The 20,718-nt window shown below is 37.3% G+C and overlaps 1 protein-coding gene across 1 annotated transcript in view; it reads right to left on the bottom strand.

Annotated features, from left to right (window-relative positions):
- The window catches only part of Dpyd (dihydropyrimidine dehydrogenase), an 851,011-nt gene that overhangs the window by 329,041 nt on the left and 501,252 nt on the right, over positions 1-20,718 (bottom strand). Inside the window, exon 14 of the mRNA XM_036191420.1 lies at positions 8,476-8,640. Within this exon, the coding sequence (XP_036047313.1) occupies positions 8,476-8,640 (165 nt within the window). The remainder of the gene's footprint in view (positions 1-8,475; positions 8,641-20,718) is intronic.

The following is a 20,718-nucleotide window of genomic DNA, read 5'->3' as shown; positions in this document are numbered from 1 at the left end:
TTTCCATTGATGGGGCTTTCCAATTTGTTGCTATTCTCAAGTTTATGGAAACAAACAAATAGACAGCCCTTGCTCTCTATTCCACTCAGACAATTCCTTGTTGACTCACATGCACAAACTAATTTATACTCTACTACATACTGTGTGTGTGGGACTCCTGTGTAAGATTCTGACATCTTTGTTCTCTTTGTCTTTCCTGTCTTTTTCTCTATATTATGAATTATACTCAATTCATTCTCTAACCCCTCAGCTCTGTCTCAGTTCATTCCCAGAAACTTTCTGTAGCAGGGCAGAATTTTGCTTTTCATATTTCAGTGATCATTGTCCTGACTGTCATTATAATGTCATAATGTTCTAGGTCTTAAAACCCATTGTTATGTTTGATTTTTGTTGTTTCAGTTGGAAAAATAAACCAGGTTTTCATTACTCTACCTAGAAGCTTTTTTTTTAGGAATCTGGAGACATCTATCTCATGAAAATATTTGGCCACCACCACAGTCCCTCTGCATAGTCCTCACACTCCTAATTCAAAGCCTGTGAACCACAACAACCAGTCTACCTGGAAAGATACCCTTAAAAGCTCAACAGTAGCAGTTTGATTTGAGGCTAACCAACAGTTGTCTAACTAGGCTTAAAGCCCTCTCAGTAGCAGGAAAGTATGCCTGACACCATAACCTAGTCAAGTACTCATGGCTAAAGAGGCCATCATTCCAATAAGAGAACATATATTGTCATTTTCCCAACCCAGTATAATTTCTAACTATATTCTCAATATTTATCATTATTCCCAAAGATATGTATAGTTCTTAGCCCTCATGAAAGAAGCTGCTTTTTTTGTAGCAGCAGAGGCCACTACAGATATCCATAAATGGTCAAAATGTAGAGACATGACGTGAGGTGTCCAGTTCCATTGGAACATCTACAACTTAAGACCTACATATTAACATCAGAAAACACTAAAGAAGAGAGGGCAGGATTGTAATACTCAGAAGATCAGGACCTCTGCTGCTAGATAGCATCTTCAAACTTGTCATAGATACTGTACCCATGAAATGTCAACAATATGGCTACCTAAATAAGACCTGAATAATAATGACACCAGTAGTCAAGCCAATATGGCTGTGATAATTTCCCAAGACCCAAGTTCTAGATGAATGGCAACTGAGAGATGGAGAATCAGTTTTCTCGAGGAACTAGCCCTTTAACAGTTTATCCAGATGTGTGTGTGTGTATGTGTGTGTGTGTGTGCATATGCTTATGCACCTGTGTACAAATAGATGCAAATATACACATATTTAAAGAAGAGGTCATGAATTTGAGAGGGAGTGAGATGGTGGTCATTGGAGGGCTTGGAAAGGGAAGTGAGAGAGAGGTAGGAATGATGTAAATATGGTATCGTGCATATAATCATCAAAACATTAAGAAATAAGTTAAAAATACTTAGATACAGAAAGTCAAAACCAATCATATAGCCACAAGTTAGCTATATTACCCATTATGGTTCAATCATCTCCACTATTTTTTGTGTAAACACATTTTAATCCTTTTTTTTTTTTTTTTGGCTTCTGCATTTAGACTAGAAATACAGCTAACTGCCATTCTTTCAGTGTCATTTTAAAAGGAAGCTACATAAACAAATTAATAAATGGGAGGAACTCAGATGAGTACAATGAATGAAATATTAGACAGAAAATCCTGGGTGACATAGACATACAGTTCTACTTATTTATCTGTTTATTTGAGATAGGGTCTCACTATGTCACCTGGAGGGTTCAAACTTGAAATCCTCTCACCTCAGCTTCCCAAGTGCTAAGATTTCAGGCATGTGTCACTAGGCTTGGCTCAGTCTTTAATTTCCTTTTATGCTGGTATCTACTTAAAAACAGCATTTAATTTATTTGTTTCTTTTTTATTATTAAGAAATTTCTATTCATTTTACATCCCATCCACAGGTCCACCTCTCCCCCCTCCTCCAACCTCCAAGCCTTCTCACTCATCCAAAGCCCATTTCCCCTTCCTCCAAGGTGAGGCCTCCCATGGGGAGTCAGCAGAGCCTGGTACATTCAATTCAGTAGAGGCAGGTCCAAGCCCCTCCCCCTGCACCAAGGCTGTGTACGGTGTCCCACCATAGGAATTGGGCTCCAAAATGCCCAATCATTCATGGTTTATATTTTATATAAACCATCAGTTCAAATAATTTTTTGAAAATAATTTTCACTGTATATTTTAAGTGCTACAACTCTGCTGTTACCTTTGCTTTATCAAATATCTCCTGTAGAAGGTATCAAGAAAGATTACTAGATTTAACTGGAGTAAAAGTTAATACATAAAGTATTTTATGGAATATAATACATATTAGTGAATAATTGCAGTGTGTCAGAATGTCATTCATAATACTTGCTAGTCTTTATAATGACCTCTGTGGATAAGTATTACTATTGCACAGGTAGTGACTGAGGCTGATAGTGTTGCTGAATGGCAAGTGAGTTGAAATTCTGTTTCCATCCTACCCTTGCTGACTGTGAGCTCTCTGCCTTTATCAACTCTAGGAAAGTCAGAACTGAGTTATGTGGGGATAACGGCATGTGGACTACCCCCACTACTACTATAACTTGCAGCTATTTTGCAAACTAGATTGCTTAAAAATCCAATGAGATGGTGCTAATAGTTAATCCAAGGAAAGATTCATCCAGAAGTTAGGTAAAAGAGGGAGTCTGAGAAATACTCATATCCTCAAGAATTTATAAACAGTATTAAGAAATCACTGTGGTGTGAACAAGGGAACCATTTCCAAGGGACCCAGCAGCCTTCCCTTCAGCAGCTGCTCCAGTGGTTTCTTAATTTATTACTTTTTAATCAGCTTGTAGAAATGGTTAGAAACAGAGACTTGACAAGCTTGGAAAACTCCATTGGGAACAAAGCTGGAAAAGAGTAGAGGGAAGCTTGAGTGCCTATTGTGACTATTCCACAACTTTTAACAGTCATTGCTGACCAGACAACAGATAGGTAGTTTCATCTGTTACTAAATTTGACTTTTTCTAGACAAGTTGATTGAGTTACAAAAGTCCCTCCTCCCAGTATTGAAAGGAAGAAGCAAGGAGCATTCTACTTGTTAGAATGCTATCTGTAGTCTGACTCCATCTCCATCTGCCAGCATTTGTTCTCATTTCTGGATAGAGGATTTAACATGACATCTGGTAACTACTCAAACCTCAGTCCAACTGAGTTGCTGACATTATTTTCTGCAGGAGCAGATAAACTACAGAGCAAAAGAATTGGGCTACCCAGGGTTTTGAGCAGGTACTAAAGCCATAGTAACAACTGTCTGATTACAGAGGTTCTTTGTTAGCTAAAAATATTTAGTTTCCTTTTTGGAAAGTCTGTATTTGAGAGTGTACAACTGAGGGAGTAGTTAAGGAAAACTTGTAATAGCATTGATTGTCATTTTTGTGTGTTATTTTTAATTCATTAATTATTATTTATGTGTATGTCTGAGTGCATGTATGAGCTTCTGTCTAGGCAGTTGCCAGTGGAATTAGGTGTTAGAATCCCTGGAACTGAATTTACATATGATTGTGAGCCAGTATGTGTGTACTGAGAACTGAACCTTGGTCCTCTAGAAGAGCAACCCCTGTGCTTCACCACTGAGCTATTTCTCCAGCTTTCCCTGTCTCCTAGGTTACATAGGACTGAAAAAAAAAAAAAGTCACCCATTTTAGTTTGGTTCTCTGTTGCTGTGATAAAAGACCACAATCCAAAGTAACTTGGGAAAGGAAAGGGTTTATTTCGTTTACACTTTCACATCACAGTCTATCACTGAGAGAAGTTAGGGCAGGAACTCAAGCAGGAACCTAGAGGTGAGAAATGAAACATGACCATGGAGGAAAGCTGCATAGTGGCTTGTGTCCCCTACTCCTGGGTTACTCAGCTACCATTATTATACAACTCAAGAGGACCACCTGCCCAGAGTTGGTACTGCCCACAGTGGCTGAGTCTTCACATATCAATCATTAATCAAGAAAACACTCCACACACATGCCTACAGACAAATCTGGTAGAAGAAATTCTTCAGATGATGTCGCCTCTTCCTAGGTGACTCTAGATTATATCAACTCGACAAAAGACACAATAACAAACAGAAAACAGAACAGAACAAAGCAAAGCAGCACCCCTCTCCAAGGTGTGATGCCAAGATTTCTAATTCCCCTGCCTCACACACTAGCACTGGACAGGAATGTCCCATCGCTATTCCTCTTCTGACTGCGTTTCAGAAATGTACCAGAATGTGAAGCTCAGCTCCAAATGAAAAGAAAATTATTTTAATAAATAGTTCTAACAAAAGGGAGTTTCATATATCAAGGGCCACAAACAATTCTGTATGTAACACAACTATCTAGTGAGCTCTATGAAAAGGGTTGACTGTTTACACACACACACACACACACACACACACACACACACACTCATTGTACCCATACCATGATTTGTTTACACACACACACACACACACACACACACACACACACACACACTCATTGTACCCATACCATGATTTCTGGAATGATTGAACTCAGAAAGACATGAACCATACCCTTTTCTTCAGTTCCCCAGCGATTCTGAAATGCAATGAAATTGAGTTCTAAGTTCTCCAGAATTCTTCCATTTGCAGGTATACATGGCATAAAAGTAGAATGAAAGTCTCTACCAGAACAAAGGGGACTTGCAGGAAGGGAGACAGAAAAGAGAAGGAAGGACAGGATAAGGACTGAGAGAAATAGGCTCAATGTACAATACCTACTTGTTTAAAATTTGTAAAAAGATGATTGTTAAAAATCATCACTGTATCTTTTGTCTTATTTTTACTTTACATGTCTGTGGTATATGTGTGTGCATACATATGTGGAGAGTGTGCTTACTTATGCAAGGGTGTGTGGAATGTGCAGATCCATGCCAGCAGTCTTCCTCTCTTGTTTTGTACCTTACTTTTTTGAGGTAGGGGTCTCACTCAACCTAAGACTCAAATTGGCTAGAACAGATGTCCAGTGAGCAACTGGGATCAGCCTGTCTCCCCCTCATGGCCACCACAGCCCCAGTGCATGGGTTACACTTGCATGCCGCAATGCCTGGCTTCTTGTGGATGCTGGAAGCTGAACTCAGGTCCTCATGCTTGTGCAGTAAGCACTTGAGCCACTAAACAACAACTCCTGCAGCCTCCTCCATCCCCTGTTTTCAGAATGTGTTTTGAACATTTCACTTTTACCTAGTCATGATCTTTCATAACCTAAAGTATTCTGAATTATGCCTTTATTATTCAGAAAAGCAGAAGGGCTTAAATTTTCTGTTGGTGGAAGGAGTCTCTGGTACACATAGAAGATGAAGGATTTGCATTTAGAGGCTACTGGCCCGTAACACCTCCAGGAATGAGGATAGAGATCAACTTCTTTAGTGTCATTGTGAACTTAATTGTGTGCAGTGCCATTTGCTGAGAAATAGTTTCACCAGCAATGAAGATGAGGTAGTATTGTAGAGAAAGAATATTTACATACCCATTGTCCCTCCTCTGTTAGTGTTTCCACAAAGTCCTCATCTTGGTCTGGTCTGTATTTACCAGCAGATATTCACCACCAAATGTCTGCCTACCCTTAACTTCTAGTTGACCAGAATTATACAAGAGTATGTCTTTCTTGCTAAGTCAGTACATTCAGGCAAATCACACGTATTTTTTTTTCCCTTAAGCCAAAAATATGCCCGTTCTCAGCTTTTGTAATGCCAGTGAAAAGATTCACTTTAAACTGATTTCTGTAAGCCCTAATTATACAGTATATTTCATAATAAGCTTTGCAAAATCTCAGCTTACGAACAAAAAACTCTGTTAGTAATAACTTGTCACTACAATCATCCGTGTGCCAAATTTAATTCACAGATAAATATAAAGGAGAATTTGGGAGCCAAGCAGGTCTAGCTAGAAGGTGGGCTATATTACAGCTCCAGTTCAAATATCCCTCACATCACCTTCTGGAGCCTTCTTACCTTTGTATTCATGATGCTATGTAGCTGTCTCCTCTGGCTCATAAGCAACTGTAGTCTCCCATCTGGAAACAGACCCTAGCTGCAGATATTAACTGCCTGTATCCCCTTGCACAATTTCTTTCTCAGAAAACTTTGCCCTTGCTTAGAATCTGCCACCATGGGTTGAATTATCCAATCCCTGTCATTAAAGGTGGCAGCCACGCACTTGAGAATGATGTGGGAAAACTCCAGTGAGAGTGATAATTAAAGTTGGAAAAAGAAGGGTCACCTCCTCTCACTCAGCTCATTGGGTTTGGCATCAGAATAATTCTGAAACAGTGGGGGAGATGTTCCTCTCAGCATGGCGGTATCTGGGTGCACGCGTGCTCTTTCCATGGGTTCAAATGAGAATACCACTTTAATTGTGTTCTATGTGGTATGGGGAGTAAAAATGGTAAAAATGAGTTCTATGAGTACAGAGGAAAGACTAACGAGTATAATCTAAATGGGGAAAGGATTGGGGGGAAATGTCATGCATTATTTTTTTTCAAACATACACAAAAGCATTATAAGAGAAGAACATTGTTGCCAGGGTAATCTAATGTTCAAATGTGCCTCTTCTTTCTTTTTGACTGTGGGATCAGAAAGCCATGGGCTCCAACCCACATATCCCCTCCTTGACTGTCATTTTTCAGTGGCCATTGTCTTCATAACTTATCCCTACCTCAGCAAAAGCAGACAGAATCATATGAGTTTAAGAAACCCGTTGCTGGGCATTATCTTTTCAACAAAAAAATACTTTTTATTTTTGTTCAGTTGGTTGGTTGTTTTGTTCAACACTGAAGCAGTTTGAGGGAAAATCGTATTTATTTCATATTGTTTTGTATGTTACATTAGAAAGTAATACTGAATTTTTAAGAGCAACATACACAAGTATACTGAAGACACTAATATACAAAGGTATAGATGGTTAAAACAAAATTCAGATTCAAATTTCAACTTTATGATAGATTTTTATATTCAATCATGAGCAAGATCCCTTACTTTCATATGCCTTGGTGTCCTCCACTCTGACCTTGGGCATGTAACAGTATCTATTTTGTGATGATGTTGAAGCACCCAGCAAGTTTAAAATATACAAAACTTTTATAACAATGCTTGGCACAGAGTACATGATATTTTAAGTACCTACCTACCATTGTGATGCAAATGAAATGTTCAGTACCTAGCAGAATATCCAGTACTACAGACCTAGTTAGGGTACTTATTAATACTCTTGTTTTTACAGTTGGTTCTCTTATTTTTGGCGATCTAAGGAAAGAATTCCTAAAAAGATGGCTCCTTTAGGAAACAGACACTTGGCATCTTTGCTGCAGAGACTTAACTTTATCATAGGAAAGATAATTGCAACATCAGGCTCCCAACCTTAGGAACATTTAATGAGCAGATGCTTAAGATTTCTGATGGGCTTCCATAGTACCCTTCACATCTGAAGGACTGTTTTGAGGAAGATACATTATGCCTGTCCTATATGACTATATTTGGTTCAGGGTAAGAGAGAACATAGAAGCAGCCAAGCTACCTGAAAGAACACTTCTTGATCTGTTAGGCAACGTCAATCTCCCTTTGGAAGAGTTTTTCAGGTTATAGGCAACCCTTCATGAATTCCATTGAACTCAAAAGTATTTAAATATTTAAAAATACACATCGCAGGAGCATTCAACATGTGCTCTCTGTTGTCCCTGCAGAATAATCGTTTCTATAACACAAACAGACACACACTGCTGGATACTTCAGGCTCCATTCACCACAGCTCACTGAAAGAATAATAGAAATACAGAAGGGCAGGCATTGGGACAGGGAGTGGGAGAATGGAGGAATGATTCCAAGAATAACCTCAACAAGACTACTAAAGAGAAAATACTCTCTATTACAGGTGAACCTGATTTTACTGCAAGTATTCTGTGTGGTTTCTTAAAAATAAAGCTTTCTACAAAAGCAGTGAGTTCATTTAGTCTAAGGGTATTAAAATTATTTGGTAAATTATCTCCCACTGAAAAATATAAATAACCTACATAAGATATTCTGTTTCAGTCTTAGCTTTATATTTAAAATGATTTATAGCCTGCAATTTCTCCCTAAGGTCATCACCTTCATAAATACCAGCCACATGTGATGAAAACCAACTCAATAAAATGGGTATTTCGTTCCTCTTTCTTCTGCTTATGTAGAGGCTTCTTCCCTGCACACAGTGCCCATTTATAACAAAGCCTCACATGGAGAGGGATTTTATGAGTTCTCCAGCTTTCTTTCTTTATCTTTCTATGCATCAGCCAAGCAACTGGCAGATTCTTTAATAAAATATATTATACTCATTAATATTTATAAGCCTATGAATTGGATGTTTAAATAAACATTCAGCAACTCATGCCCGCTCTCTTGTTTTAGATGTTAAATCACACTTACATTGTCCGGGAAGTCAGCCTTTAGTTCGGTGACACTGTGACACCAATATGCAGCTGTTTTCTCACTGATGAGCTCAATGTTGAGGAAAGAGCTTTGTCCAGGGCCGTACATGGGGCCAGAAGTGGTCCCCCGGATGATTCTGGGCGAGACGTTTGTCACGATGTCCTAATGAAAGAGAAAACATATTGAGTCTCTGTTCCACAAAGAAAACCTGCGATCTTTATTATGTACTCATTTCCATGTGACAATATTTTACCAAGTCTCTTCTCACGTTTTTCCAGATGAGGTTTTAACATACTTTAAATTACCGTTGAGCATATGCTATTTCCAAATGAAATGGTAGAATAAAAAATTTGCTAGCTTTTACTAACTTCCTGCAGTTCTAAATTTTACATAGTAGAAAACAAAAACTATTTTAATTAAATAATTTCATGCTGGTTTGGGGTGTATATATTTTAGTCTGTTTGCAGTTTAAAAAAATAAATAAATATTAGAATTCCATGTAGGGCTACGTAATCTAAGTAGCTCTAATCATTAACTCCAGTAAGAATTAATGTTTAAGGACAAAATGTATAATTTTCTTAAAATGTTATTTAAATGCAAATCAACTAGGAAAAAACATATTACTATTACTAGCTCATTAAAGTTTAACACATATGCTAAAAAATTAACTGGGTCAAATTACCTGTATATATGTATAAATATGTATACTTATGCATATAGAGACATATATATTCACATTCCTATATATGAGTGTGTATATATATGTATATATGTATATATGTGTGTGTGTATAAGTGAGTATATGTACTCATATTCAATGTGTAGATAGTTCCCCTTCCCAAGATTGAAATGAGGTTATCAATAACTTCCTGATAAATATAAACAGTGAAATTAACTTGCTTGTTAAGTGTAATTACCAATCCCAGGCTGCTTCTAAAGCAGTATTAGCAAAGAAGAATAACATTCTTCCATTACTTAAACTAAAAAGAAACAAAGAAGGAAAAAATGTTTCTTTTGCCAACTTCCAATTAAAATTAATTTTGAATAAAGGTCATTTAGTTAAGGATTTATCAGAATTAGTCTTTTAAGTACCCCTCCTCACCATCTTGTCATTTTTAGTGAGATAACATGAACCCCCATTAGTATATAGCAATTAAGGTCAATTTACATATTTTAATTAAGAACCACCCCATATAAAACAATTAGTGTAATAGGCATACTAACTGGATTTCATAACATTTGGACGTTTTTCCAACTAGATAGACAGGAAACCTTAATTAGCATTAATTAGTGCTGATCTGCATATGTTTGATAAGGCATACCCTTGCCACAAAAGATTATTTATTCCTGAATGTGCCAAATGCTACAGTTGCAGAGGATAAAAGGACTTTTCTTCACATTGCATGTTAATTTCTGTTAATTTACATTCACTTTTACATCCAAATTAGTATATTATAAAATAAATGGTATAAATGTTACAAAAAGCCTCCTTAAATATGTACATTTTAACTTATAGGAATCATGCCAGTTAAATTTTTACTAATTAAGCCATTCCATTTCTATTGTGTTTGTGCACAATATCACCAGCCTTGCTTTGATTTGCTGTTGAAAAACCCTGTTACACAATCATAAACGCTGAAATGACAAATAGAGTCACTCCAGGAAGCTCTAGCAGACGGGTCAGATTTCCATCCTGGCAAATGCTTCAATGTGTTTGCAGCATCCCTGCGGGTGCCTCTGTGTGTCTCTCCAGGTAGGCACTATTATGCTGCCAGGGTTGGAAAAGACATTCTGGAAATGTTTCCTTTGAATGACCCTGGTTTTCTGCTCTGTTCCAGTTTTCAGATTTCACACTCTTTCATCGCTGAGGTCCTTCTTCCTTTACCCACTATTTTAAATATTTTCTCTTGGATAAGTCCAATCCAGATAACAACCTGTTCCCCCTGCAGAATACCTAGCCAAGGAGGTGAACGGAAACTTAGTTCAAGTCACCAAGGTGAGTCAGGATAGAAAGACTGGAAAGGAGTCACTTTAGAGTCTGGTTAAAGTCTCCCATGCACTGAGAGTCAAGAATTAAGTCCTACACAACTGAAAAGTTGCTGTGAAGATTGCCTAAAAAGCGGTGATATTAATTTTGCATAGAGATAACGCAAATATAACAACAATAAACCATACTTAAGAGCTAGCATAAATGATTTCAAATATCACTTTTTAAAAAAACTAGCTATATTTTTGGTTGTGAGCCTAGCCTTTAATGGCTGAGCTATCCCTCAGGCTGTACTGAATCTACCAGGTTTAAATGAATCCCCAGGGGTGCCTTGATCCTGGAGGACATGGGAATGGAGGGGAGGGGCTGAGGGAAGGTGGGGGTGGGGGCGGGAGGGGGAGGACAGGGGAACCCATGGCTGATGTATAAAATTGAAAACACATAATAATAAAGAAAAAATTATTTATTAAAAAAAAAACTAGCTATAGGCCTGCAGTCTTCTGGGAATCTTAGAAAACTATGAACCTATTTTGAGGTAAGGACACATCTTAACCCCTTCTAAAATCCTCTTGACCTAAGGTTTTACGTTATTATCACATGTAAACCTATCCGAAGAATCTCAGAAAACAAACTTTTGTATGGTTTCATTTTCTCATTTACCTGGAAAAAATAGAATGGGAATGAGGAACACAGGAAGACAGAGAAAGAGAGGGAAAAGGAGAGAGGGGGGAATGCGGGGGAGAGCGAGAAAGAGAGAGAGGAGTTTCTTCAAGTCCCCAATTAAATTCTTGATTTCATAAATTGCCTTGGTCATGATGTCTCTTCACAGTAATATAACAGTAATGAAGAACCAGTTGGGAATGTCTCTTCAGTCTAAGTTTTCCATTTCCTTAATATAAACAATGAATTATAGCACTATAGATAGTACTGTGTAGAATTTGTGAACTATCTGTGACTCAGTAATTTAAGAGAAATTTAAAAATATTTGCAGAATTCAATCAAAGTGACAAAATTATAACAATCATCTAGTAAAAGGTCAGTTCTAAAAAAAAAATTAGCTTATTTTGTCTCACATTGATTGAGTTGTCCTTGCAACTAAGTTGCCAAAAACTTCCTCTACAGATTGAGACATTTTAGATTTTTTTTTAAAGGGACAGATGAATGAAAATGGGCATCTAACAAATTATCCTTGGTTAGATGATTGGATTTAGAGTTTCAATAAGTGAGCAATAATTTACTAAAGCTCTTGGGGTGTCATCAGAGCCTAGTACATTCAGTTGAGGCCCAAGCCCCTCCCCCTGCACCAATGCTGCACAATGTGTCCCATCTTAGGGACTGGGCTCCAAAAAGCTCGCTCATGTGCTAGGTACAGATTCCAGTCCCCAAAAAGTTCAAGCTAAACACCTGTCTCGCATATCCAAAGGGCCTAGAACAGTCCTAGGACAGCAGGTTCCACAGCTATTGGTCCACAGTTCATGGGTTTCCACTAACGTGGCTGGTCATCTCTGTACGTTTTCCCATCATGATCTCGATATGCCTTGCTTTAGAATCCCTCCTCTCTCTCATCAATTGGACTCAATACAAAGAAGATAAACAACCATGGCCCCGATCTTCAGTGCATTAACAATGTTAAGATTGTCAAAAACAGATGCTTATGGAGGAGGAAGTGTTAGGAGACATCCCAGTTTTACCTGCACCATTATAAAATCAAGTGTTAATGCCCTCTTAGCCATTGAGATGATGATAGTGGTTTTTCAGCATTGATTAAAAAAAAAAAAAAAAAAAAAAAAGGATGCTGAACATTTTTTTTGTTTTTTTTTTTTTTTTTTTTTTTTTTTTTTGGATTTTTGAGACAGGGTTCCTCTGTGCAGCTTTGAGCCTTTCCTGGAACTCATTTTGGCGAGCAGGCTGGACTTGAACTCACAGAGTTCTGCCTGTGGGATTAAAGGCGTGCACTACCACCGCCCAGCTTTTTGAACATGTTGATTATATTTGTTTAAGTTCATTAACTTGACTTCTCTGGAATGATAAAAGGATTATACTGTTTCCATGGCTACTCCTAAATAAAGATAATCATGATGGCCTCAAGAGCAGAAAAAGAAAACTTAGTCCTAAGAGATTAGACAGAGACCTGGGGTCCAATGGCATTGGACAACAATGAAAACTAAGATGTTCTGGTGAATCTCAGCTGGGTCTGCCACTATGGGTACATTTTATGAATGGTGCTGAATGAAAAGAGCAGTCTATGAAAAATAAATACAGGATAGTTCACAGAAGGATAAGAACCACTAAATAAATTGTTCAGTGATATACATCCATGTGATAAGATTGTAACCCTAAGTACAGTATATTGAAAATGCAGAAGAGGTATACACAGAGGTGGATACACAAAGGAAAACATCTAATGGGGGGTGGGAGCGGGGGAGAGCAGAGCAAGCACAACTTTCTGAGGAAGAGATGATGCCCACCTTGTAGAACAGCAGAAAGAGAAATCGGTGTCCTGAGCTATGTGGTAGTATAATGGATGCTGTTATAACCTGTGGATTCTAATTTGTCAATCTACCTGAAAATACATAACCTAAATCTAAGCTATCTTTTTCTTTGTTCAAAAAAGGTCCACATGTAGTCCAGGCTACCTATGAATTTGCTATGTAGCAGAGGCTGGCCTAGAGCTGACCTTACTGCCTCTACCTCCCAAGTGCTGGGACTATAGGCATAAGTCACTGCTACAAACTTTATCTTTCCTTTTAAATTCCAAGATTATTCTGTGGGTTATTATTTAAGTATTTACTTGTTTTTGCTATTTGACTTTATTAATCAAAATTTCAAAAATAAAAAGCACCATAGGACAAGTCACTTTCTGAAATATGTCATTTTCTAGGTATGTAGGCTGTATGGCACATTTCTTCCATAACAGAATACTTTGTAAATTAGTCTAAAAGCAAACACATTGTTACATAAGACTCCTCCAGTCTGTCTAGCATGCCACTACCTTCAAGGATAGTGAAAAGGAAAATTCAGTACTGGCCCAGTCTCAAGCACAATTCTGTCTTTGGAAGAACTCTTTCCTCTCTCACTGTTTACTTTATGATTAAATATGCCAATGTTTGATTACTTCTAAACATTATTATCAGAAAAAATTCTGATTGGTTTGGCTGGCAAGACAGGTAAGATAAGAACATTTTTCAGCAAACCATCTTTTTTCAGCTGAGTGTCTTACATAGATAGCCTTCAACATCTGAAATAGTAACAGGATTTACTGGGTACAACAGGAACACTTTTCTACTTGGAAAACACAGGGAGAATAACAATGTTATCTTAGAAATGTTAGGTAAATTATCAAAGCGGTGGTGCAGTTGTTACTTTAGAAATATATAATTAATAATGCAGGTATGTATAGTACAGATCTTTCACATATGTCAGAGCTGATCATCACTCTGTCTTCATGCTTGTAAGGACAAAAGACAGAAATTAGTCATTTTTTCCTCAGTTGCACTGCCATTGAGCATCATAGCTAAGACTAGCTCTCAGGTGTACCTTGGAGAAGAGAATAATAATAGCAGTGGTTACTAATATGTGATGTATGTAACAATGACTAGAATTTATTTCTTGTGAGAAAAGAAATCACGTTGAACATCTTACCTATTGAAAACCAGAGTATGGTATATATACTTTAAGAGAAAGGAGTACTTTCAGAACATAAGGAAACAACCATATCTCAGGAAAATTTTCTCTCTTCTAATTGCTTCAATTTGCACATCCCCTCAACTCCCTTTCTCTATCTGTCTTTCTCTTTCTTTTCTTTAGCTCTCTCCTCTCCTTGTGCCCCATTTTTCTTCTCTACCCCAACTCTTTCCTTCTCCCAGAAGATATCCTCTGCCTCAGTATACATGGTGGACACAGAATGGGCTCTGAGTTTACAGGTTACAGGTATAGCCTCTTCTTAAACAGGGGACTCTTTATTCCAAACATTAACCCTTATTCTCAGGAAGAGTTAACTCTTCTGCTTGGCTGCCCTCTCATGTAGGGCAGAGTTAATTAAGGTCCATGTAGATGCTCAGTTCAATTAATATGGAGAAACCTAGGAATGCACAAATAATGTGAGAGGAAATTACTCACCTAGGATTCTCTAAATCCAAAACAAAAACATGCCATACAGATATGGGTAGAATATAAGTAACTCAGAAAATGGATATAAAAGAAACAAAATATTTATCTAGTAAAATGTAAATTATTTGTAATCTCAAGTCCACTGTGATCATCGATAATCTATTTTTGGTGGAAAATTTTTGGTGGATTTTTGCCAAGTCAAAATTCTAAGAACCTTTGAAATACCGTCAGATTTCATACTAAACTGAGAACTTGAGAGTCACATGTGTCTAGTGCAAACATTAACCCAGTGTGGTGGACTCAGTCTCAGGCTTGGGCTGGGCTGAATGAACAGACAGGGTCCATATGTAAGAGATAGCGGACGCAACAGGAAATGAAAACAGAAAGAAAAGAAAAACTTCAGAAGTTGAAAGTGCTTCAACAGGAGAGCAATGACTAGAAAGCAATGACACTGAATAGTTACTAGATACCTACAACTTGACCATCCTATCTTTATGCTTACCTGGCCAAATGTACTATTAATCATCTTGGAGAGTGGGCATCTTACATTATAGAAGTGGAAAGCATCATAGTCTAATGTAGCCTTTTATCTTTCCTCTTTTCATCAAACATATATACATATTTTTGCAATATGCACTCAAATGGCTTGACTTTTGCTCTTTGACCTCATTTTTTGATCTGGTTAATGATTTTTACATAACAGAGATTCTGTGGGATAATAAGGGAAGTAATACAGCCAAGGTTGCTATTCAGAATCTGATAAATATGTATTAATTAATCAATTATTAATTGTCAGTTTCAGATACAGTAGTGAGAGTTTACATGTGAGTTCCTTTTACTAATGTGAGAGTGACAGCTAGGGATGCAATCAGTCACTAGGATGGGATATGACATGGAGATAGGTCAGGCTGTAGAGAGTACCCAATGACTGTTTTAATAAGTTCGAACTTTTTCTGCAGGCTCGGAGACTCCATTGTGTTTTGTCTTCTGTGCAAGTTATTAATACCCATGGCTCACAGCAGCTGTGAATTTGCAGAGATAAGTTTCACATGAAACAGATGAAGAATTTTTTTCAGAGCTGATATCAGATGGATTAGAACGTGATTAATCAACAGACAGACTGATTAAATTATTGGGTTCACTGTTCAGATAAGAGGTTTTGGATACACTCTGCCAAACTATAATTAAGTTAGAAATTTCTGTTGGCCTGCTTTAAAGATGATCACATGGTATACTTTGAAGAAATCTTTTATGGCCCAGAAGAGCAGCTGTGGAGGTATAAGCATGAGTCAGTTCTTATAATTATTAATTACTTTCAAGAATTAGAGCAGACTTTTCATTGAAAATCATGAATATATTCCAGTATCTTTTTATGAAACTTGTATACACCTTCTGGTTCTACTCTAGAAGCCACTACAAATAAAATGGCTATTAGTCAAGGGACTACATTAAAGGATAAGACAGGATGACACCATTTCTGATAGATGGTTAAAAAGATAGCAAGAGAATTTCCATGAAGTATTTCAAATAAATATATTAAGGTTTTTTTTGTTTGTTTTGTTTTTTAAGCACACAATCTAAATGCTAAAATACGGTCATTTCTGAGGTATCAGAAGGCAAACAAACAAAAAACCCAAAGCAGATCTCCTAGAATACAAAGCAGCTTTGGAGTTCTGCATACCCTTAGGTATTTTATCTATATGTGATGGTCTCGAGACTGAGGTGAGATTGTTTGTGAACACTGGCAAAAGTCGGAGACTGGCCCCTGTGTGGTAGTAGGTGCACTGGGAATCTTCTGAAACAGGAGCAACAAAAATGATGCTGTGACTTGTTTACTAAAAAAGGACCACTAGGAGGCTAGGGATCCCTAGCAGCCTTTAATTGTGTTTAATAGCCAACAAGCTTGTTATAAGCATCCAAATCTTCCCATGTTCCCAAAACTCAAGTCCTAGTCATGTTGTCTTTAGATGTAAGAAATAAAATGTAATGGTTCCTTTTCAAGGATGGCTGGAGCCTGCCTAGTTCCTGCTACAAATGAATCAAAAGCACCAGATCCCACTACTAATATATGCTGGGGAAACTACATGCCTCTCTCAACCTGAATTATGCTTCCCCCAACTAGAAAGTAGAATAAAAATCACTAACAATCAACCTTGCCTGCAAAGCCATGTATATGATAAACGTTAAAAATAATTATAATGTAAAATGTAGAGATGAACCACACACAAGTTTTCGCTGAGAAAAAGGTCAAAGAAAGGAAAGATAGGACCTAGGTGATCTAGATTGTACTCTCCTGCTAATTCAGTAAAATGAAAGTTTGTGAGTTGGGGCTAAAGACTCCTTTCCACACTCAGTCAGAATGTCTGCCTTTCTGGGCTGATGCATTATTTGCTACTCTGAATCTCTAGTGCTCTTATTATGAAACAATTATCTTTCTTTCCCTCATTAGAGAAGTAACAGAAGCAAAGTCCAGTCCTCTATTCATAAAGCATTTTATTCCAGGTTTCTGAAAATGTCTGTAAATAAATTTCAAAGGACTGTGAACTCACAACAGAAGAAAACACTGAAGACACAGGTAAAAGGACAACATGCAGGACAGCTAGCAGAAAACAGTAGGATACAAAATCTTGTCTACCGAAGAAAAGGTAGAGCAGGTTGGTCAGAGTAAATGACAAATGTTTGATAAGCTTAAAAATAAAAGAGAAATAAACAAACTACCAAAGAATCAGATCCTTTCAAATTGTAAGTGAAGACTTGTAACTGTAACCAAAGATTTGTAATACAACTAAATAGAATTTCTAGTTAAAAAAACAAAACAAGACAAAAAACAGTATTTGAGGAAAAGAGAATCTTAATTATTTAGGGTATCAATGGGGGTAGGCACAGTCGAATGAGACAAAAGGTATTAGTTAATTTGATTTTATAATTTGGAAATGTTGCCTGAGAGCAGCTTTAGCAAATGGGGTCAACACATGATCAAGGGGTTTAAAGATATGCAAAGTAAAAAAAAAAAAAAGAACGAAAAATTCTAGTTCAATTTCAATAGAGGATATCAGGAAAAATAGAGGAAGAGTAAAAGCTGTTGAGTAGAAATTGTTACATATTTCAAATAGTTGGTCAAAGACACCAATCCTCAGATTCCAGGTACCAATAAACAGAGAGCAATATCTTTGAAAAACCAGTGTCTAGATACCTAGTATTAAGCTGAAATCTCTAGGAAAAGCTACACCCTTGTTTAAAAGTCTACAAGGCTGATCAACTGATCATAATTGGCAGGACTGTGGAAAGTAAGAATGTCACAGATTCAGAGCCAAAATTACCTTGGGTTCTGTTTAATTGCCTTTACAGTCAATCATTGCTCACCTCTGTGTGCAACCTGACATACTGGTGGCTCTGAGAGTACCAACAGACCATTAGCTTCTATCAACTCAAAAGTCAAGGATGTCCTCAAAGAGCACCCAGGGCTTATAGCAGACACCTCACTGCTGTATCTTCCTTACTTGATGTTACCATGAGTATATATTTTAAGTGACCTGAATTATGACTTGTAGCTGGAGACCTTCTCTCCAGCCCCCACCAAGCCCTGTTAGTCCGACAGCCCACTTATAAAATAAACACACAGATGATTATATTATTTTAACTGCTTGGCCATTAGCTCAGGCCTACCATTGTCTAGCTCTTACCCTTATAATTAGCCTATTTCTATTAATCCATACTTTGCCATGTGGCTTATGGCTTACCAGCACCTTACATCTTCCTTGTCCTGGCGGCTGCTGGCAATGTCCCTGCCTTCCTCTTCTCCCAATTCTCCTCTCTCTTAGTCCCACCTATACTTTCTGCCTTGCTACTGACCAATCAGGGTTTTATTTACCAATCAATCATCCACAGCAACCAAACATTAGAGAGCAAGTAAGAAAACAAGATAATGGCTACCTACCTTCAATAGCTCTAAATGATAATAGTCTCAACTTTCCAGTCAAAATGTACAAGCTAGTAGGATAGATTAAAAATGAAAACCAAGTTCATTAGTTAAATGGGTTTTAGCTTCTTTCATGTTGCTGTGATAAAATACTCTGACCAAAAACTACTTGAGGGAAGAGGGGTTTGAGGCTGACAAGTCCAGGTTACAGTCCATAATTTGAAGGAAATCAAGGAATAAACTCAAGCAGCTGGTCACATCATGCCCATAGTGAAGAAGACAGAAGGATGAATGTATCCATGCTGCCTACTTTCTTATGCTTAGCTAACCTCTTCACACCCTTATGCCACTTAGGAACCCCTGCCTGGGAAATGGTACCACCCAAATGTGGCTGGCTGTTCCCACATCAAGGAATATTCAGATCCCTTCTTCCCAAGCCAGGCTCATGTACAAATATGATCCTAGATAATTCCTAAATAGAAATTCCTTTCTTAGGTGCTTCTTGATTATGGCAAGTTGATGTTTAAAATTAAAGCTCACAAATGGGGAAGTGAAAGCAAATCACACTTAAGATATAAACTGTGAGTCATACAGAAGTATGTGCAAAAAAAAATGGAAGAAACAAAAAAGAAGCCATGTTTACTCAATCCCTCCAAAATCTTATAGAGCCAAATAATTTCTAATTTTTTTTCAAGAGTTTTTGATGGCTCTCTTCTCCAGCCTACTCCCCATTATCTTGCTGTGACTGCTGTGTCTTTTATTTTTAAACTATCCCTCTTTTATTTTTACCTGCCCCCCTAAACTATCCCTTTTAATGAGGCTTTTCTTCAGATTTTAGAAGGAAGTCTCTCTTTCCCTTTCTCTCTGCTATGCTGTCTTTAATATAACAACATTCTTCCTTTCAAATATTCCTCAAATTATGGTCTCAGTATCCTTTTTCTTAATAAGTCTTATTCCTGAACTGTAATTATGCATCAGCTACTTTCTCAAGCCAACCACTGCAGCACTCTTTGTGTGTGTGTGTGTGTGTGTGTGTGTGTGTGTGTGTGTGTGTGTGTGTGTGTTGATTTGTTTGTTTTATTGTTTTTTATACAGAGTCTTACTATGTATCCCCGACTATCCTGGAACCACTCTGTAGACCAGGTTAGCCTCAAAGTTCCAGAGATGTGCTTGTCACTACCTCCTGAGTACTGAGACTAAAGGCATGAATCACCATGTCCAACTGTACCTCCATTCTTACATCTAAAACTGTATATTTACATCACACATTCTCAGTTTTAAGCATGCTCTATTCTATAGTTTTTTTTAATGTAATTAAAGCAAATTCATCAAGAAAATGAGAGGGGAGATAATACAAACTGCAAACTGGCAGTATTCTTGAGTCAGCAGTCTAGGTGATGTGTGAGCACTTCACCTGCACATCATCACCTCTATCAATACATGAATCCAAATGTTTTAGAAAGGCTAAAGATTCTGCACATCATTGTCTCTCTCAATACATGAATCTAAATGTTTTAGAAAGGCTAGAGATGCTAGTCATTAACACAATAATGAGGCTTTCTGACATGACTCCAACATCCTTTCAGCCGCTACTAAGTAAGGTAGTAAAAAAACAAATTGCCATTAATCTATACAATGCTAAAGAGTGCATCATTAGAAGCATTTCAGATTTGGGATGTTACTGCCTGAAACCATTGACATGAGCTGATGATTCACAGGTAATCACAAACTCATATTAAAATTACTTCATGCAACATACCCCTGCTGTCTAGCTTTCTTTAGTAATTATTACCACCAGTATTTTGTTGATTAAAATAGGAAGATATAGAGTGAGAAGGAATAAAAGTTTTGATTTTATGAAAAATCATTCATCTGAGCATATCTCCAAATTTTCATAATGTAAGTTGAGCATCCATGAGATTTAATAATTAAAATAATAAAATTTAAAGTCTGTTTTCTTCTAAACTTAATACCCCTACTCAATAGCATTCTCTCATACAGGAGGCTATAAAGATGCTTGTATTATAATTACAAAACACCATTTTAAAAATGTATTATGTCCTACAGCACTTAGCCTTGACAAACAATTACTGGATCACATTCAACTGAATACAAAAAGCAATCTTTATCACAAGGTTAAAATTAGCCTTGGAACAATAACTGCTTTCAAAGCTATTCTCAACTCTAAGCTGATCTGCAGTGGCCTCTTTTGACGGAATGCAAA

The sequence above is a fragment of the Onychomys torridus genome, chromosome 6, assembly GCF_903995425.1.
Source record: "Onychomys torridus chromosome 6, mOncTor1.1, whole genome shotgun sequence".
In the NCBI taxonomy this organism is placed as follows: domain Eukaryota; kingdom Metazoa; phylum Chordata; class Mammalia; order Rodentia; family Cricetidae; genus Onychomys; species Onychomys torridus.
Note: the sequence above shows the minus strand (reverse complement) of the source record. Positions and strands in the feature narration are given on the sequence as shown.